Source organism: Chlamydotis macqueenii, chromosome 1 (genome assembly GCF_036417535.1).
Source record: "Chlamydotis macqueenii isolate bChlMac1 chromosome 1, bChlMac1.mat, whole genome shotgun sequence".
In the NCBI taxonomy this organism is placed as follows: domain Eukaryota; kingdom Metazoa; phylum Chordata; class Aves; order Otidiformes; family Otididae; genus Chlamydotis; species Chlamydotis macqueenii.
Genome location: NC_141556.1, coordinates 160,348,281 through 160,370,237, shown reverse-complemented (window position 1 = coordinate 160,370,237; position 21,957 = coordinate 160,348,281). Strand labels below are relative to the sequence as shown.

At 37.1% G+C, this 21,957-nt stretch overlaps 1 protein-coding gene across 1 annotated transcript in view; it reads right to left on the bottom strand.

Annotated features, from left to right (window-relative positions):
• Nucleotides 1-21,957, bottom strand: part of UGGT2 (UDP-glucose glycoprotein glucosyltransferase 2) — an 83,539-nt gene that overhangs the window by 4,976 nt on the left and 56,606 nt on the right. Inside the window, exons 26-36 of the mRNA XM_086741388.1 lie at nt 17,570-17,649; nt 16,854-17,043; nt 15,838-15,996; nt 14,572-14,657; nt 11,003-11,087; nt 9,194-9,279; nt 4,978-5,076; nt 3,573-3,657; nt 3,128-3,310; nt 1,706-1,866; nt 1,286-1,400 (exon numbers count right to left, since the gene is read on the bottom strand). Coding sequence (XP_086597514.1) covers nt 1,286-1,400; nt 1,706-1,866; nt 3,128-3,310; nt 3,573-3,657; nt 4,978-5,076; nt 9,194-9,279; nt 11,003-11,087; nt 14,572-14,657; nt 15,838-15,996; nt 16,854-17,043; nt 17,570-17,649 — 1,329 coding nt within the window. The remainder of the gene's footprint in view (nt 1-1,285; nt 1,401-1,705; nt 1,867-3,127; nt 3,311-3,572; nt 3,658-4,977; nt 5,077-9,193; nt 9,280-11,002; nt 11,088-14,571; nt 14,658-15,837; nt 15,997-16,853; nt 17,044-17,569; nt 17,650-21,957) is intronic.

Genomic DNA, 21,957 nt, shown 5'->3' with positions numbered 1-21,957 from the left:
GAAAGTATAAGAATCTTAAAATGGAAAGATATACATTATCAATATTTTGAGAACATTACATAAAGCTAATGCCTGTTTCTGAAAAGCAGCATTATGGTGGAAGCCCTGTAACCAGCTGCTGAATCTTAAAGGTCTTTGTGAAAGACACCTGGTACATATGTGTAAGACTACGTCTGAAAAACATACAGCTGTGTCACATCAGGACTCTCTAAGTGTGTGATACAGGGCCAATAATTCACGCTCTTGTCCAGAAAAGAGAAGTAAAATCTGACTGTTGCTGTTATATCTTTTGCTCTTAACAGTTACAGCATAAGGCTGCTCCAGCTCCATGTGCCCAGTCTAGTTCGAGTTTGTAGTCTAGCCGGATTTCCTCTTTTCTTTGTCCAGTATGGTAAGAACTGCTATTTTTAATTTTTAGTTTTATTTCTGGAAAAAAAATGCAAGTGGCAATAATGTACTTATGTAAAGAGAGAGAAACCTGCTTGCAGAGTAGTGGGGTGGAATGCAGGCACTGGGAGATGCGGGTTTGCTACTGTGGGAATCCTTTACTGCTACAGGCAGGTAAAAACCTTTTGTGCTTTAGTAGTTCCACAACAAAAATTACAAAAGCAGGGAAAATCTCACTTAGGAAGTCTTCTGAGGTTCAATTCAAGAGAGACATGAATAAAAAGTATTATTTACTCTGTCAGAAATTGGATGTACTGTATTATCAATCTTCTGCTGAGTTAAAGAACCTCTACTACAGAAGAAAATAATAAATTTAAGTACATTTTGTACATCTGGGATTTACTTACACGCTTGTGACTTGCACTCTGACTTACCCACCTAGCTCTAAAAATTGGTGGATCTATAAATGAAGACTACAGTCACCCCAGGGGGACCATGAACAGCAACCACTAGTGCATTAGCAGTTAGCTTACAACAATTAAATTTACATTAATGGAAAACAAGAAGAAAGAGGGAAAAGTTCCTGCTAAATAAGAATATAATTACCATTACCAGAATATAGGGTTATCATTAGAAAACTGCAAATGCACATAGAACCACTACAAATAAAGGACAGCAGTCCTCTATGTTTTTTCCTAATTTTTTCATATTAAACAATTAAAGTAATCATCATTTATTGTTCAGTTTTCTGAACTGTGCTCACATGCACACTTGAAAATGTGCTAAAACAGCAGTAAAGGGCAAATAGTTTCAGAATTACGTAACAGAGATTGCGCTACAAAACAATTCTATGCATGTTGAGAAAGATAAAGAAAACAAATCCAAATTGCTTCAATACCTGATCTAGATTTGACAGACTGCCTGGATCTTTACTAAGACCCTGGTACTGGCCCCGAAGCCTATCTCCTGCTGCAATCTTTCTGAACTTCTTAAGATCCACAACGTATAAGGCACTACAAAGATAAAAAAAAAATAATATTAAGCTTTGTGGCGTTTCACCTTCTTTGCAATAACATTAAGAAAAGTACCAAGAAACCAAAACCTGCTCTCATCCTAAAGGAATGTTTTTTTTTAATTAAATGGCTGAAGGTACAATAAAAAAAGTGAAATCAATACATAATCAGAATTCATGCGTTATTCATCTCCTGCTGAGAACGACTATAGACAATTGCTTTTGAATGCCTCAGTGATCAATGCCAAGACCCAGATTTTAATAAAATTCACAAACTGCACAAAAATACCTAAGGAGTTATCCTACCTAATATGGTATTTCCTTTTGCCAAGATGTGATGCCCAGTAGCCTGATTTCCAGAAACGGTATCCATCCATTTCTTTACGGCTGTCACAGAAAGGTGTGTATCCATAGGGAGCTCCATTTAGATCTAGATCTCTGAGTTCTTTTAGGTCACTTCTCACAATCTAAATAAAAATATATTTATTTTTATGATTTAATACTGTTTTAAAGGTGTGCACATGAGGGTATCGCAGCAAGCTTCTCAAAGTTTAATTTTAATTAAAAAAAAAAATCCTGAGACACTACAACAGTGGAGTTTAGATAAAGTATTCCACTGGAATTATATTTACCAAATTACTGTTCAAGGAAAAAATACACGTGTTTATTCTATGGCCATCTGTGTAACACATTTAATAAATAAATTAAATAAAACAAGGAAAGTATTTTTAATTCATAGACCAGTGCTTCTGGTTGCCCAATATTAAGTCCCTTCATGCAGAAGTATAATTTTCAAAATCTACTGATCATCTCACTTCTAAAAAAATCCTATTAGTTACATAACTTGGGCACTCCTAGATTATAGCATCATGTGAAAAATCTTTGTAGCTAGTAGTAAAGTACTTTTAAAAACAGGTTATAAGGACATTTCACAAGTGTCCTTTATTTACTAATCAATCATTCTTCCATCAAACTCCACTAATCTAATTTAACAGTGGTTAAAAAAAAAAGTTTTAGCTGTTTCAGAGTACAGAGAAATCCTTACAGTAGTTAGGACGGACAACCAGTATTACTACTGTATCCAAATGAAATTGCAGCGAGTTGCAGTCTGCATTGCTACATCTAAATTTAATTTATTCTTAAGCTTTGGAAAAGGAACAAAGTATTTAATGTTTGTTCTGAGGTTTTTAATAACCATGTGATAGACTCTTCATCAGACTCATCTATTTGAGACAGCATGTTACCTTTCAGTATATTACACAATATTTGTTTCTGAGTGAAAGACTGCATACAAATTTAAGAAAAACAGAGACAATATTAATCTTGAAAAATTTCAGCCATCTAGGAGTTGTTCAAATGGCCTAAACTGATCAGCTCAGACTCCTCCTACAGTGGAGGAGTCCTTTCACAATCAGCCCAGAGACTCAATCACTCGAATATGCCTCAGGTGAAATGCACCTTTAAGACCACACATGCCTCTCCAGGTGCCTTTCTATATCCACAGGCAATTTAGGGCAAGTCAGTGTGGTGAGACTCTTAATTTCGACGTGACTAAAGACAAGTGAAATTATTGCATTTCATGTTCTGCAACATCACTGGTTCTGCTTGTACAACTGCAATAGTTTTACGAGACCAACATCTGAATAAAATGGCCACGGAGAATGAAACTGGATCAATTTAAGCCAAACTGAATTCCTCATACATTTATACAACGTTATTTTTTCTTACCTGGTCAGCATCAACAAATATTATTTTATCCACGGCCAAAGGGAAAAGAACATCCAAAAAAAGAATTTTGTAGCCCCAGATAATTCTTTGTTTTTCTGTCTGTTGATAAAGCCAGCGAGGCCACTTATACTGTACTAATTCATACTTGAAACCATACTTTTTAGCCATATGAGGAATAACATCCTAGAAGAAGAACAAAAGCTATTAGTTGCGCATGTATGTGACACAGAAGGGCTCAAAAGGCAAAAGAGGGAATGTTGCAACACAGTTGCAGCTGTGTTGGTCTTACTGACACATAATTTATTCTTTTAAAATGTTTCTTTAGTTCTAGCAGTATCCTCAGCTACACATTGAATTATATCATTACTCAATTCTCATTTAAAAAAAAAAAACCCAAACCTACTAAAATTAAAAAAAAATAATAAAAGGAAAACGTTTCTCCTACCTTAAATGTTGGGGAGAGATAGTTTTTCAGAAACCAAAATTTAACTGGTGTTTTTGTATTACGTAGGACAGAAAGCATCATAATTCTGTGGAAATATAAGTCTATAATAAACAAACAAATACGCACAGGTCATTACATTTCAACTGTACCTAAAAGGTCCTAAAACTTTCTAAGTAGTTTTCTTTAACACAGTTAAGCAGAAATTTGTCTAATTGGAAGCTTTAAAGAGCATGTTTCAGTGTTTGAAACAGCAGTTTCAGTGTTTGAAACTGCTTTGAGATAGACTTACTCAATCCAGATTGGCTAAGAAGTATTAGAAGGAACAATTTCTAATTGTTAGATCTGTTAACAATTTTTATTCTAAGAGAGGTGCCTGACAAAATTAGAATAACAATTAATACCTAATATTAACTTGGCTCCTGAGACAACTTATTTTAGAAATACATTGGTTGAGTTTAATAGGCTGCTGAAAAGAAAAACGGTGGGAAAGAGAAAGCATAGTTCAAGTTAAGATCCTCTTCAGAAAACCCTTGATAACTGTAAGAATCACTATTTTGGGTCAATTTTTTTTCACTATTGTGGCATTTGTTTAGTGTAACCGGACAGATAAGCAACACATTACAACCTCGCAGGAGGTCAGGTCTGCCTTAAAAATCAAGAAATAATAAACTTCAAAATACGGTAAAGAAGCATGTAGGATGTTTTAATTTTTTTTTCTCCTTTAAAATAAACAAATCTTTCCTTTTATGCAGGTTGTTGTAGGTTGAAGGAAAGAAATGTGGATGTTCAAACTGCATCAGACTACTAAGAAATAAAAATCAATCCATACATAATACTTTTCAAATAAATATGCATGAAAGAATTGTGAAATTTCTTTTTAGGATAGGAAAAAAATCACTAAACCTGACACCTGTAGACAAGTACTCAAACCAGAAAAGTAGCAGAGATGCTTGTGAACAGATTAGGCAATACTGTAAGAATTCTTTAAAAGCAATCATTGCTTATTGAATGAACACTGAGAGAAGTAAGGCCATATGTGCATGTAGTGGTATCCACAGATTGGACTAAACATAAGTAGATACAACTCCAATGAAGTAACTTCTGTTATATCTTTATAAAGAGAGGCTAAACTTTATCTTTAACATTCACACTTTGCACACGCACTCATGAAAGACATGGAGAACATTCTTCTTCAAAGAATAACGGTCTTTTTGAACACCTACACATTCAATCACTTTGTTCTCAAATAAAGATGAAGTTAATCCTCACTGTATACAACTTTTCTATGTTTTGACAATTTACACTTTACATCTTGTTAAAAAAAGTTTCTGTAAGCTGCTTAGTTTTAGGATGAACGTTTAAAGTATCGCTATGAAATTCTTGTTTCCCTTTTATTTTTCCTTACCTTAAAAAACGTTCATATAAATGGCCTGAAGCAACTGAAAAAATGTTAAGAATATCACTTTTCTTTTCCTTCTCTTCTGTTGGAATTTCTTCTGAAAATCTAAGAAAAAGCACCCCAAATTATTACATAAAGTAAACATTCAGTAGATATAAAATACTACTCCATTATCATTCAGTTCATAAAGAATCAAAAGTAAGAAAATACACAAAAGAAATACTGATCCTACAGTAACTGAATATACTTACATTCTACTCCCACTGCACATGCCTATGATACCACTATCTTTTGGGAGCAACACCTCATACCCAGTCACTCAGGACAAACGATGGCACAATATTTTCAATCAAACAGAACCCAAACTTGGCAACAACTTCACGTTTTATCAAAGCAAAAATCAGAAATACAGAGCCAAAATATCTTGAGAACTGGTTATTTTTAAAATCAGCAACAGTTATTTTTCAAGCTTCATTCACGTACATTCTACATCGGAAACACCAATGCATATTCTTGAGGTGAGGGAGGTCAGCATAGCCACACAGGTGGTTGAGGTGAATATATACTCTAAAATACAGACTGAACATAATATAAAGAAGGCCACACCAGACAAAACCACATATTTAGCCCAGTACTTTACCAACAGCGAATGACAAGGCTGAAGAGTTGTAGCCTTTCCAGAATACTCGTAAAATTCAGTGGTCTGTGGTGATGGCATTTCCTGAGTATTTTTCACAATACTTGCTGAATTCATACTTAAATTAATCCAATTACTCTCCCTATAGCTGCCCTATATTGTTGAGGTACATTGTCCAGAGGTTTTCTGTTTCTGCTGCACAGCATTCTTTGCTTGCTTTGAATGCCAAAGTCTACCAGGGTTGTTTTTTTCATGTATGCCTTGCAGCACACACAGCTAGGGGATGGTGGCTGCAGTCTCCCTCGGAGCACTGCTTCCCAGATCTCGGAACTGCAAAGACTGCCTTAGCCCAAGTGGTTACAGCATGGCCTGATACTGTTGGAGATTCACCTCAATTTTTGAGGTGAGTCATTCCTCTTACACTTAAATTGTGTGAGTCACTCCTATTAGTTCTTCTTCTGGGTAGATCCCTTTTAAAAATATACTTTGAAAAGTATGAAAATAAGTATCCCTCATAATCTTTAAGAACAAATGAGACAAGACTTAGAGACAGATCTCTAACATATTTAAAATAATACACATCACTCCAGTAATACAAAGTTGAAATCTCAGAAGGCTGCAATGTGTGTAAGTGGTGTGAATAATCTTTTGAGAAACTCACGTTCTTTTCACTCAGCAATGGTAAAAAGAGGCAGCACAGTTGTATCCGATCAGGACTATAGCAAATGCAAAAGAAAGGGACCTCAGTGGAGAGGTATTGACTGCATGCTGTGGCATCTCCAAAGAAGACAACTCCCCAGTTAGCACTGTCTTCTCACAGGCTAAATAGACTGCAGTTCAGAGTCCCAAGCAGTCCATCTTCTTTTTTTTTCCTTTTTGTCCCATTTCTTTTACTTTCAGCAGGACTGAAAGACTGCCAAGCTCTTTATAATGCAACCATCACTACGAACCATGACTACGAAGACAGATGTGAAAAATGAAAATCAGGTTTTGATGCAAGGATCTTGAAAATACTGATTATGCAAAGCTTTACATAAGGCAGAGATCTTCCAAATTACACAAGTTGCTCTGAAGATGGCTGGGTTGACCTGTAAGGTCACATGGGAAAAAACAGTCAATTGGAGAAGGGCAGTTCTTTTATGAAACTACTTCGGTGGTGTGGTATGCACGCATGTCCCATGTCAGAGCACACGTGGATTACTATAACGAACAGTGGGCTGGCAGGACCTGCTTTTCATTCTGGGATATCAAAGAGGAAGGATATTTGGGAAGTTCCAAGATAGCAAGAAGCTGACAAACAGCAGGCCTCAAAGCCTGAGCAGGACCCCTGAGCGACGACTTTGAATCAATAGGAAGAGAAAATCTTTTATCAGGTGAGGGGCAAGTGCAGCCAAGCTCTGAGTCTGATGCACATTGTTGAACCAACCCAAAAAAGGCTAGACTTTGAAGATGGTGAGATCTCTGGCCTTCTAAACTTCTTAGAGGGAGCTAAGATTTTGACCACTGCACATACATCCTTTGATGCAGCCAATTAGATGTGGGAAGCCTGAAGATGATGAAAAATTATTTCAACTAATGTCATTCTGCAAAAGAGGCCATCTTTGTGCAGAAATGTGGGTCTACTTCCCTAACCTCTGGCTTCAGAAAGAAATTTTTGGGAGCTGTAGTATAGTAGTCTGGAAAGCTTTCTGAATCTAGTCAATATTGTAACAGTAAAATCATCTGTGGATAAATGATGATAAACACAAAATCAGCAACAGACACTCAATAAAATGTCCAGGTACTTGAGATACAAGAGGCCTTGTCAGGAGAGATGGTAAAGCTGAAAACGGAGGCTGGTCCTGGATTTACCAAGAAATGTGTGTGCTGAGGATTAGTGGGGGTCAACTGTTTATTAGATAAACTAGAACTGCTATGCCTTTTCTTCTTTAACAGTTCTTGTGACTGACAACCATTGCCAAGGCTACTGAAAACAGAATAAAATTTTTTTTTTGAGTGTCGCAGCAGTCATTTGGGGCCAGAAAGTCTTTAGGGTATGGTGAAAATAGCGATGAAAAAACCATTCTCTTTAAATCCCTCATACAGACATTATCCCTTTCTTACTAGCTGAATGTCCAAAGATGTTCTCCTGAACAATGGAGGAACCAGACTTCACGGTAAATCTTGAATGCTTAAAGGTACTTATGGACAAAGCTACTGCAATTTCTTTTTTTCTTTCAAGGCAAAGAGAGCTATGATTACTTGGATGAAGTTGTTTACACAGTCAAGTCACTAGCCCTGAATTGGTTATTTCAGAAGGCATTACCTTCAGTTCTTTGCCTTTGCAATTACAGAGCCACGACAGCTTAGCACTTGGTAGCATACTACAGAAACAAAATCTGTGCTGGAAATCAGACTTCCTGAGAGCAAACATGAGTGTTTCCTACAAAGTGGATGGAGTCCAGTATGGAAACAGTGTATTGCAAATTAAGTCTCCCCGACAACAGCCTTGAAGATCCAGAAGAGGAATTATCACCTTGAAAGAGTGAATGAATTTACTGTGTTACCAGCATTCCGGATTAAAGACCCAAGCTCATTCTTCTTTGACATTAAGAAATCAAGTCACTGAGAATTCAGTAAATACTTTTGCCAGCACCTGAATTTTCACACTTGAGAACATAATATTTTTGAGAGGTTTCTTCTGAAAAAGGTCTCTGAAGTGCTACAAGGAAAGAATGCTTGTAGAGCATCCAGGCCACCATTTCTAAAATACATTGGTCAAAGGTCAACTGAAACGCTCTCAAAAGGGCAATTAACATGTCTTGGAAATTGATACAACACCCCATTTTCTGATCCACAGCACAGATATACTAGTCTGTTAAAAAAACCTCTAAAATTAATTTCTAAGAAAAGATTAAACACTCTTTTTTGCCCTTATCTCATTCTCAAAAAAGATGTAACGATTTCATAGAAATCTGTACCTTATTAATAAAAACTAAATTCAAATTTTTTTAAAAAATCAGCTTGAACCACACACCATTCAGACAACATAATTATGAGCAACATTATCAGCAACTGAAAACAAAATTTTACAATGGTATACAGCGAACTAGAAATAGTACAATATTATTAGCTCCAAATATATAGCTTGAGAAATCTATTACAATTATTTATAAACTCAAACTTTAAAGCAAAAGGTATTTTATTGACAAATACAAAACCCCTTCTTGAGCTTTCATAAGTTATGACTAGCAGCAGACAAGTAGCATCACAGTCTGCTTTTTGAGGTTCGGTTTGATATACCCGAGTACCACACTACTGGCCAAGTTTTTCACATTGAGATTGATTCCCTGCCGCAATGCAATAAAAATAGTGCCAATGGAGAACATGAACAGGAACTAGAAATGCAAAGGAGGGATTAAAAAGGAAATAATGAGGTGTGTAAGACATTATAGCTTGTCTCTTCTCCCATTTTATTTATATTATAAATCCCTTGGGGAGCTTTTTTACATACTTCTATCACTATCAAGTAAGAAACACTTCCTTGCTGTGAGAAATAATAAATATGTCCTGGCACAGTTAAAGCATAAGCAAATGATGCATTACCTTGTAACTGATTTCTGATTTCCTTTTTTTCCTGTTGTTCCATCAGTGAGGAGCTCTTCATTCATTTTATCAGGCTTTTTCTGTACCTAGTGATTAAAATAAATGTATTAGTGTAGTTTGGAAAGTTAGTTGATAATAACTGCTCCTTCAGTTGTGATATCTAACAAGTGTACTTACAGGCTAGAGCTGGACCAACATCTTACCAAGTTCTATTTCAGTAAAATACTTACTGAACTGCATTAAAGTGAACAGTAAAAATGTAATTTCCTACTTTTAAACTATGTACAGAGCTTAATGTAATAAGAAGAAAAGTAATCAATTATGAAAAATTAAATGGTGACTAATAAATCAAGGAGCACGTTCAAGCTCTCTGTACTCCTTTATGCAAACAGTAACTAAAAGCGTGGGGAATCGTATCTCATTTTCTTCCCTCGGGAGTTTGTGATCCAGCCATTAGCCGGCAGAAGAAGGGTAGCAGGGTGTCGCACCAAGCACAGAACTCACCTGAAGTGAAACTTTGATTCTCCTACGTCCTTCACAAAGAGAAAGCGACAAATTTGTTGCTGAAACATAAGCTCTCCCATCCAACTTAACCAACATCTGCTGTCTTACCCAGATGCTTAATAAAGGCTCCAAATTATTTTTGTTTGCTGACCTTAATTTCCTTGATTAAAAGAAACCTAATTGTTCTTGAAATCCAAATAGCTTCTAAAACACTAAATGCTTGAATATTTTCAACTCTAACCATATTATTTTCACATGTTTATACCATCAAGCTAACACTTACAGATTTCTGTTCACACTAAATGATGTGTCTTTTCAGCTAATGCTTCTGAAGCCACATCCCAGGTATCGCTGAAGTGATTCTACAGTTCAACTGAATGATAGAGCTTCCATATTCTAGTTATAAGCTTAATACATACCACCTTTCACATAGAATAATTTTCCTATTTTGACTCAAATGGCACCTTTTTACCATTTCACTGTGGTTTAAAGTCAGGCTCATCACCCTCCAGAGCGTTACATACTTTCTCCAGGTTCTGAAAACTTTCAGTTACAGGACTGGGGAAGAGATTCATATATGTGGTTTTTAAAATTCCTTTTGTACTTATGTTTACATCCTTCTCTCTCCTTCTCAATGTCTAAAATTAGGATACAATGTACCAAGGACACCTACAGAAAATTATAGCTACAAAATAACGGAAAACATAATACTGTGAGGTACTTTCTCTTTAACATAACTTAGGTTTCATTATCTCTTTTTGATACATCTTTAAGAATGAAAGTAACGTAAGTTCATTTACACAGATTTGGTCGCTTAGGGCAGAATTCAACATACATAATTTTAATTTCCTTTCTGGTATTTGGACTCCATGTAAAATCCTCCCCCAGCCACAGGAGAGAACTGGATGTCTCAAGAGCTGGTCATCCCCTTGGTTTAAACACATATGCAAGCTGGGATGAGCAGTCCTTTCGACTGTCTCTCTCATTCTACTACTCAGAGAGGGAGTTTAAGGGACCTAAACAACATTCCTAGACACCTTAAGCTAGATGAGATAAATCCTATCTTATGTTACGCACACTGATGGATTATTTTAACAGCTATTTAACAATCTCCCATGCAAATAGTATAACCTGATTGGATCAAATTAACTACATTAAGTTGCACACCCTTCTCTTAATTATACAAAATCTAAATTATATATTTCAGTCTACATCTTCCAATTAAATACAGCCTAAGACATGTAAGCATTAATCATATTTCATAAAAGGAAATACTGCAGACAAAAAAGGTATATCTTTACATACTTGGACTTTGATAATTTTGCTTCTGAAGTTGTTTAATACCACGACAACATCTGTCCGGTCAGCTACAGAATCTGTTCCTTCATGGCTGTGAGGAGAAAAAAAAATGCATGCAAATGTACTGGCTCATTAAAACATGCATTATTACTTGGGTTTAATTAGAGTATAAGGTTTAGGATTGCTGATATTTATAGAAATAAAATTTCTTCACTTGCACCTAATTATCTTGACGTCAGAAACTTTCTGAGTTTTATTCATCACTAGGCATTGTCCACAGTGGTAGTGGACAATCCCATTTTTTATTTGGATTTTCACAGGAAACTTTATCAACCAAAGAAAAAATGGAGCAACCTAGAGCTGAAGAAGTTACTGTGTATTATACAGGTATAGATTACATTCAAATATTAAATGAAGTTTTATTTTTCAGATATGGAAAACATCTTCAAAATTGCTGTGTGATGGCATTAAATGCACTTTTAAAACAAATCTGCTTTAAGAAGTCTAGGGAAAGCTTCATCACAGTGCTGAGACAGTGAAGACTGCTTTCAACTGGCTGTCTTTGGTGACTGTACCCCTGGAGACATGGCTGTGCAAGGCACCACATAAACATCTGCCCTACTGAACATCAGTTTAAAGCCATTCAAGCGTCTCAAAACTGTACTGCAGTCTGCTGAGTAACAAGTTTGTCACTCTGTGAGACAGTATAATACCACAGTTCTCAAATTCTGTAGCTTTTATACCTCAACAGTCCATATATTGAAGTGGGCAAAAATGCTAGGAGGCCTGCATGGATGACCCTGGACCAAGTGAACAACAAAAAAGAAGCCTACAGAGGGTGGAAGCAAGGATAGATGAGAGCCTGGGAGGAGTACAGAAAGATTTTCCGAGTGGCCAGGGACCAGGTTAGGAAGGCTAAAGCCCTGACAGAATTAAATCTGGCCAGGGACTTCAAGGACAAGAAGAAAAGCTTCTTCAGGTATGTTGGGGATAAAAGGAAGATAGAGGGTGAATGTGGGCAGTCTCCAGAAAGAAATGGGAGACCTCGTTATCTGGGACATGGAGAAGGCTGAGGCACTCAATGACTTCTTTTGCCTCAGTCTTCACCAGCGAGGGCTCTAGCCACATCGCCCGAGTCACAGAAGGTAAAAGCAGGGACTGGCAGAATGAACTGCCCATTGTAGCAGAAGAACAGGTTTGGGACCATTTAAGGAGCCTGAAAGTGCCCAAGTCTATGGGACCTGATGAGATGCATCTGCAGGTCCCGAGGGAATTGGCGGATAAAGTTGCCAAGCTGCTGTCTACCATATTTGAGAAGTCGTGGCAGTTTATTGAAGTTCCTGTCGACGGGAAAAGGGGAAACATAACCTCCATTTGTAAAAAGGGAAAAAAGGACGAGCAGGTATTTGGATCAGCCCTGTTTAACATCTTTGTCAGCAATATGCACAGTGGGATAGAGTGCACCCTCAGCAAGTTCACTGACAACACCAAGCTGTGTGGTGCAGTTGACACGCTGGAGGGAAGGGATGTCATCCAGAGGGTCCTTAACAGGATGGAGAGGTGGGCCTGTGTGAACCTCGTGAAGTTCGACAAGGCCAAGTGCAAGGTCCTGCACACGGGTCAGGGCAATCCCAAGCACAAATACAGGCTGGGCAGAGAATAAATTGTGAGCAGCCCTGAGGAGAAGGACGTGGGTGTGCTGGTGGACAAGAAGCTCAACTTGAGCTGGCAATGTGCACTCACAGGCCAGAAGGCCAACCACATCCTGGGCTGCATCAAGAGAAGCGTGGCCAGCAGGTCAAGGGAGGTGATTCTGCCCCTCTACTCTGCTCTTGTGAGGCCCCACCTGCAGTACTGCGTCCAGTTCTGGAGCACCCAACATAAGAAGGACGTGGACCTGTTGGAGTGGGTCCAGAGGAGGGCCATGAGGATGATCAGACCACCTCTCCTATGAGGACAGGCTGAGAGAGTTGGGGCTGTTCAGCCTGGAGAAGAGAAGGCTCTGGGGAGACCTTTTAACCATGATATCTTCAATAAATGATTTTATATCTCTTAAGAATTGAATGTTAAATTACACAAATTATATAGCTACAGCTGGTGGAGATTCAGTGAACTTTTTAGGATAAAGACTATGTTTTCCTGCTTCTTGAACAGCCTGTGAGTGCTTTCTGGAAAAAAATAAATTGAAAATTGCAAACAAATAGAATGAACCTAATATCCCGTTAACATTTCTTCCTGTAACACTGAAATCAATGCATTAACTAAATATTCAAAACACTAAAGATTTTCATCAATTTTTAAATTTTTTTTTATAGCAGCTGATGACTAAACATCATATGGAACTATGTGTTCCTGAACTCCGAGTAGTAATTAATATTTTATAAGAATCAGACCTGTTTCAGCCAACAGAATTATGGGGAACGGGAGGGGAGGGAAGGAGTCGGGGGGAAAGAAGAGAGAACTGAAGTTGAAATAAAATAAAACACTACTATTCCTCTAGAAGTTTTGGATCCAATCCCTTCAAGAAACAGCCCTCATATACTACAGATCTATACTGTTACATAAAACATGAGAAAAAGATGATTCTTCCAAAGAATAGTTGGAATGATAGCTAGAATATGTTCCTCACATGAAAAACAATGAAGAACAACCATGGAAATTACAGATCTTTAAGCCATGCAGGTGGCAACTAAATGTCTGTTACTGAAGTACAACGTGACTCAACACGACTTTTTTCCATGTACAGGAGTTTCTTCCAAGAGAAGGTAACGTGGCGCAGTCAACATGCAGGTAGGGTACAGAATTGAAGGGTGCTTATATATTCTAAGGTGAAGGTGTAACCACAGTGATTCTCAGATGACTAAGAAACACACAGAAGTGATTGAATAAAAAAAGCCTAGAACTGAAATTAATATAATGCTCCTGTTAAAAAAAGATGCCATCCATCAATAACACTGTATTCAGAGGCACTCTCAGGGTTGGAAAAAAAATATGAGAGGGAAATTCATGGCACTCCCTCCAGCTGATCAAGACGCTGCTGGAGAGCTAGCAATGCTCTAGTGGACATATTTTTGGAACTACATGTTAAGTATGCTGGGAATGCCAAAATATTAATTAACAAAACCAGGAGTTGCATTTCTACAGGATCTGGTGCAAGTAGTTGCACGATAATGCTAACCATGTGTGTTGGGCTGACAGTTGGACTTGATGATCTTGGAGGTCTCTCCCAATCTTAAGATTCTACAATTCTATGAACTGATAGTGTAAGTGCCTGGTAGCTGTGTAGCTATATAGTAAGAGACTTTGCTAGCATCAAGCCTAGCTGAGCAGCTTAGGCTTGGCTTACTACGCGTTAACACATCGAAACACCTTCCAGAATACATGGAATGATCAAACAACTTACACTATCAGGAGATAAGGTCTCTCTTATAAACTTTAAATCATAATTTCTTCTTGTTCTATTTTTCTTGTCACTTTTGCTCATTTTTCCTTCAATATTGTCAAATCTTTTCAAAACAGATTGCATTTTCAGATTAATTTTTAAGTACGTTTCCAAAAGATAGATTAATACTTACGAATAAACCCGATAAATGTCTTCAGATCTTCCTTTACGCAATCTCAGTGTCCAAGCACCTGGATTTGCTTTTAGCTGAAAATACCCCTATGAAAAAAAAAGGAAAGACAGGCACTTGTTCTGTCAGTATCTTAGAATCAACCATGTACATACACAAAAATCAATTATCCAACATTTGGTACCACAGCCAAGGTTGGTAATCATTACCTACTCTCATACTAACCCTGAAAATAATATGGCACTGATGTAACAAACTATCACTTTTCCTGTATGTCCATATTAATGACATTTTAGTGATCCATTTGTTTCTAGCTGAATTTCAGTTGTATATAAAATCTCCACCTAGAACAGCAAGTACGTGAGCAGTAAAGAAACAAATGATTAAACTGACCCTAAACTGAAAAGCTTCTTTGAAACGTAAAATTTTTGCCTGGAACCACTTTCCAAGTCAACACAGCTCCTTCCCAATTTAGGAACATTGCATACAGCTATCACTGTGTGAAATTCATATGAAGCAAGCTTTGGAATGTGAAGAATCATTAAAAGTTTCAACATGTTGAACATCATCTGCTGTTGAGACTGTGTTCAGTATTTGTGTTAAAATCAAGAGTTCACAGTTTATTAAGCATTTTATTCCTTGTGATATAGTATTTACAAAGAACAGCAGATAGGTAACAGATATTATTCATCAAAATCCTTCCCCATCAAATTACCTTAGCCAACAGAAGATAAATCTTTGACTTCAGAAGTCAAGATCTTCTGCTCCTCTGCTCTACAGATTGCCAAAATGAAAAATAATTACTTTGGATGACTAGAGGAACTCTCAGGTGTAAATTTTTCCCACAGAGGCTTTAAGCACTTAACTGAAGCAGCTAAAATAGAAGTCGTCTTTTGCCTGGATCATTGTGCAACAAAAATGGTTATTTTAATCAGAATGTGATTCATAGCTTACATTTGTCAGTGGAATCTCCATCTGAATATAACTACCTCCTACAATCTACTTAAGGCAATTAGGATCCTAGTTTAAGTACTTCAGATAAGAGTCTAAAATAAGGCTATATCCAAACCTATACTGGATCAGAAGTGAGGGAAAGCTCAGAAAATTAGAGATACACCTTTTGTAGATAGTCTCAACTCCAGGATGCTCCTGTAACTTTTAGCATTACTAAGCTTGCAACACAGAGAAATGGATTTAAAGAACAAGAGCTTGAAGAATTCTCATGAAGAGCATGCAATTGTAATGCCTATTTCTTTACTTAATATTTACCAGGTTGGCCATCACAATAGTATCAACCATGACAGGATTATTCTTTGTGCCCAGAGTGAACTGTAACCCTCGAGGAGGTTGTCCAGTTGTCACATCAAAGCAATGTCCTTCAAGCAATATATATTCTAGCTCATATTCTGCTGTAACCGTCCCTTTTATCTGTGGAAGGAATATTTCATCAATAAATTATGTGGGAAAAGTAACATATTACAATGACAAATGTGTGTGGGAATCACCTCAACTAAATTCAACTGTCAGAAAAAGAGAAAGGCCCTTCCAGAAGGAACTTCACTCAATTTAAAAATAGGTATCCAAGTTAAAGAGGATGAATCACTGTCTGCAGGGACTTTCTCTCCATCAACTGTTGAGGAAGCTGAGGCATTTTAGCTTTGGTAAGGTAAATCTCAATCGCTATTTTTCACAATACACCTTCCAAATACACAGCTCTGGTCGATCAAACACCAATATTTTGCATAAGTTTAGTGACTGAAACAAATCTAGTTACTTTGAAGCTGAGGGACTAAAAACATAACTAAACATTGTGAAATAAAAAAAAAAAGACCAAATATATTTTAATCTATATTAATAAACAGACATATATTCAGGTTTATTTGAAGATTTACCTAGGTTAATCTTATTATTACCAAAAATAAATATTAAAAAAAGAGAAATAGAAAGGTAACACACAGAATCTCTTAATTGTTTTATTTTTATCTCAAAAAAATAGTATTTCTGTAAACATTATAAAGCTCAACATAGCAGAGAAATTACTTTTACTTGTACTCTAATCTGTTTTTTTTTCTGTTTCATTGCTTTAAGACTTTTTTTTTTAAAGTAAGAGAGACTATGAAAAAAATATGATTAAAATAAAAATTGTAAAATGCTGACTAAATAATCAATTACCCCAGAAAATATTCCTGGAAAACAGACAAAAAAAAATTTCACAACATTCCCACTTCCCTCTTGAGGCAGAAGGTCCAACACAAGTTCTATAATGTTTATAAACTATTACTCACATCCTGTAAATGAATGTTATCGAGATCACAGGAACTGTTTACTGCTTCAACCAACCAGCTTTCAGGAGTAATCATGTTTAGAGTCAAAAGGGGTGATTCTGGCAATTCTAGGAATTTTGCCACAGGTTCAGAAGGAAGGTGCTTGTTGATCCCATAAGTTAATTCTGGTTCCAGAACAAAACGATAGAAGCTGTTGAAAAAGAAGTGTTAAAAAAAAAGTCCAAACCATTTACTGAAGTATAAAATTCCAAACATTAAGTTCTTCTAAAATACTTTAAAATAGAGTGAATCTTTACCAAAGTAATGATTTTTGGACGCACACTAGCTGCCTGTTCTTTTGGAATACCATCAGACAATACCTACATCATCTCAAGCGGGCTGGTAGATGAATATAGATCTACTCGCTTTAGGTGATTTTTTTTGCTGTGAAAGTGTATAGTTCCCATTAACATTCTAAATGGCTGAGAAGGTGAATACTCAAGAGGTGCACCTAAACATCTTGACTGTGAACTGCCTTGAATTCTCAGAATCTGTATCACTAAACTAAGCAGAAGGACTGCTGGAAGAAGACAGTCCTTCGGAACAGCTCCTGACACCAGCAGCAGCAAAGACACAAACTACTGTTTTTTTTTTTTAATGGGAGTCTACACTGTTAAGGTTGTTTTTCCAAACCAAGCAAGATCACATACTTGTAAGAAAAGCTATAAACTACTTACCTCTTCAGTGGCACTTCTGACAGTTTAGATTTGCAGTTCAAAAACAACCTGAGTTTCACATTGATAATGTCTTTGAGTACCTACAGAAAAAAAAAAAAATCTCTTTAAAAAGTGGTTCTTTGTAATCACTGAACTTTGAAAATAAGCCAGTTATCCTTGTGACATCCTATCATTTCTCAAGCTTCAGTAGAAATCTCAAACATTTTAAAGTTCTAAATATATCTGTATATTAAGGGATGTTGTCAGATATTCCAAATAAAGACTTGACCTTTTCTAAAACTGCATGATTTAGCACATGATATTCTTGATAGTCAAAATGTTAATGTTTTCCCCTAGTGATGCAGTTTTTTAAAGAGCAGCTATCCCCATTATCCAATACTTGAGTAAATGATATTATTACCTTTCTTATATCGTGTTTTCTAGAAGGTTTTAAAGTACTTGAAAGTCTGTAAGTACAACACATGCCTTTTGTACAATAACCAATCTTAAAATAATTACTTTAACTTTTATTAAAATAGTTGTATACAGCAAATTGTTGAATATAGTACAACTCAGATTATTATTATTTTAATAATTTAACAATGGAAAATAATTATTTTAATAATTAATTACCTAATAATTTTAAATGCCAGCAATAGATTAATGATGTGTTAAACTATTTGTTGTGGTTCAGCCCCGATCGGGACCAGACTACGCAGTCTCTCTCTCACTCCCCCCACCATCCGAGAGAATAGGGAGAGATAATATAAGAAAAACGGCTCGAGGTTTGAGATAAGGACAGGGAGAGATCCTTAAAGTCACCGTTACAGGCAAAACAGACTCGACTTGGGGAAAACTATTCATTTATTACTAAAACTAGCAGGATAATGAGACAGAGAACAAGATAACCTCCCCCCACCCAAGCTTAACATTATCTCTACTACCTTCCCCCGCCCCCCCGAGCGGCACAGGGGGAAGAGGGAATGGGGGTTGCGGTCAGTTCATCACGTGTTGCTTTACGCCGCTGCTTCATCGTTGGGGGAAGAACTCCTCGCATTCCTCCCCTGCTCCGTTGTAGGGTCCCACCCACATGCCACAGTCCTTTGTGAAACTGCTCTGGCGTGGGTCACCTCTTCCACAGGGTGCAGTCCCTCCAGAACGGCTGCCCCAGCGGGCGCTTCACGGGCATCCGCCTGCCCCCGGTGTGGGGTCCTCCACAAGCTCCAGGTGGATCTCTGCTCCTCTGTGGACCTCCATAGGATGCAGAGGGACAACCTGCTCCACCATGGTCATCACCACAGGCTGCAGGGGAATCTTGGCCAGGAGCTGCATTACTCCTTCCCCTCCTTCTTCACTGACCTTGGCATCTGCAGCTGTTTCTCTCACAAGAAAAGTTCCTCACAACAGGCTGGCAGACGCCTCTCAGAATCTCTTCACATCATCCATCTCATCTCCTCTCCACTTCTTGCAGCCGGGTCGGGCCAAGTCGGGCCCAGTCAGCCACCTGGCAAGAGGCCAGAGGGTGAGGCCTGCAAGGCCCACGAGGCCTGTGCCTCCCCCTCTGCACGTCTGCCCCCGCTCAGCTTCTTCACATCTTCTCTTCTCTCTTTCTTTTTTCCTGTTTTCCCCTTCTTAAATACGTTATCGAAGAGGCATTATCATGGAACATTCTGCTACCAATTGGCTCGGCCTTGGCCAGCAGCAGGTCCGCCCTAGGCCCGGCCGAGTCCACTGAACAAAGGGGAGCGACTTCTAGCAGTTTCCTACAGAAGCTACCACCTTAGGCCCCCCTCCACTAAACAAAACCACAACACTATTCAATCAACTTTGAAACATTCCAGCAAGTTAAAATATTTCTACCTCTTTCTCAATTTCTTCATATGTTCATTTCTAAAATACTAATTTTCTGGATGCTGTTATATAGGAACCACAATATTAGGACAGTATTTTTTTTTTCACATTTTTGTGAGCAACCTGTTTTGTTTAAAGTTAATGAAGTTATTAATTTCTCCAAAGCACTCTTAAAAACCTTTACCAAGTTATCTTCATTTCTATAGTTTCTGATCCAAACTGCTTATTTGAAAGCATAAAGCAGCTGTGTCTACCTTTATGGATATTATTAGAAAAGCAAATAAGATACTAAGGCTAAATTAAAGGCTAAAATCTAAAATTACTGTAACAGCAAGTAAATTGGGAACAAAGCAAGACATCCTTAAATCTCTCTTTCATTATAACAATTTTTTTCTTTCCTCAGTTCAACCCATAGCTACATACATTCTTTACTGCAGTGCTACAACTTTACCCAGTCCTAGGGATCTGTTCTGCTCCTAGTTTCTCATTCTCATCCTTTGTGTCACCTGAATACCACTGCTGAAAACTACTGAGCAAAAAATAAAGACTAGGGAAGGGCATAAGGGTGAGAACACATGAAGAAGCAGGAAATGAGAACCCAGCAGCACTGAAAGCATTAACTCCAGCTAATGAATAATCACGATTATTCAACCAGTCACTTGGAATTGCTTGTGAACATCACCATAATATGAGCATCTACACTGAAAACGAACTCTTATAATAGAATCTTCAACAGAACTGGCCAAATGATGAGAAGATGAATGCTTACAGCATTGAGCTAAACAAAAATCTGCAATTCCAAGTCTGAGTTTATCTGGTAGGTTAATTAGTGCTGAACTATGAAAATTAGCCACTGGAAAAGCTCAGTAGGAGCTGTGATCTGTACTCAACCATTTGATAATATTTAAATTAGGATTAGATTTAAAAAAAATATATATATTTCTACTTCAAATGCTAATTGATAAAAAGAAGTTCTATGACCGTTGTTATATAGGAAATGAGACTCCATTATCAAAAGGGGCTCCTTCAGAGATGGAACAAGAGTTTCTCCCTGAAGACAGAATGAACAAAGGAAAAAAGGCAAAAGCTAATTGACAGGAAAAAAGAAAAGGTTTGATTTTTCTCTCTGTATTTTTGAGTTCTTTGACAGTTACTGCAACAAGATAAAAAAAAAAAAAAAAAAAAAAAAAAAAAGAGATGATCCTAACAGTTACATACTGCTGGAGTAAAGCAGTTAGGTTAGTGGACACACAGTTTGTTCAATGGCACCATGTGTAATATTTTTTCAGGTGGTTTTGGTGAATCATGCGGGGAAAAAAAAATTAAAAAAAAAAAAAATCTCTTCAACTTTGTTGTCACTTTTAGAAGGAGGAATTTCTACTTTTTTTTTCACATCACCTTAGAGATCCCCTTTACAACTTTAGGATTAGTTAGCTGTTCCATGTATTCTGCTGAGAACTGATTTGGTCCAACCCTGGCGAAGTTATGACTAGTATTTAAAGATCTACTGTAGACAGTAACTGTTGTCTTGTCTGGAAATGTTTGATGCTGAAGTCTATGACAAAACTTTCTGAAAAAGGGAAAATATGGAAAGTTCTACCTGCCTCCCTCTGGAGAAGCTACACAGCAGTTGTTATGACACAATCCAGTACATATTTTAAAAATAGATAAAAGTCTTGGCTATGTTCTCATTCACGCTCTGACTCATACCTTGCCTCTGTCCTTAAAATTGCCACTTTCTCAGAATAAGCAGTAAAGTTTAGATTGCAGTTTACCTACAGCTCAATTTCAATTCCATTTAATATGAGTAACTTTTTGCTTTTATTTTTTTTTTAAATTACCAAAAGATTTATTTGAAATTACTTAATTGTAATTACTTGTGTCACTTAACTGAATTAAGTGACACAAAGTAACATAATAGCATGGTTTCACCAGGGTGGGGAAAAAAAAACCAAAACATAACGTGGACGGACATATTCAGCGCATATTCAGCGCTACTATCCCAATACACTGGGCACTAATCCATTTATGTTATTAAGAAAAAAATCCTTTAAATATAAATGTATCCCATTGCTTAAAGTTTGCAGTACTTGAGTCATCTACATATAGCAAAAGAATCAGAAGGGTATCCATTTAGGAACTTTGAGTTTGGGGTGTGCGATACATGTATGCATGTTTTGTCTCTATACCAGGAGGTGGTGGCTTTCCAGATAATCAGAGAGATACATCTTTTTTTTTTTTTTTAATTTCAAGTTATTTCATTTTTAATTTAAAAATAAGTTTCATCTATATTTAAATATTCCTGATTTGTTTAGTTTCAGCAGCATTTCATTGTTCTCTCCTAAGGCTTAGCTTCTTGAATAAGACTATAGCTCCTATAAATCAAGTAGGATCTGCAACGGCTGAACAGCTTGGTACGCCATGGGAGTCATCTGCCTAGGCACGCGTTAAGGAAAGTATTGTTCATTAGGGAGCCTGTTGCGCTAGGAGGAACGGAGGCTTCTGAGATCTGAGCTACAAGTTCCTTGATGCAACTTACCATAATGTGAACTTCTGGC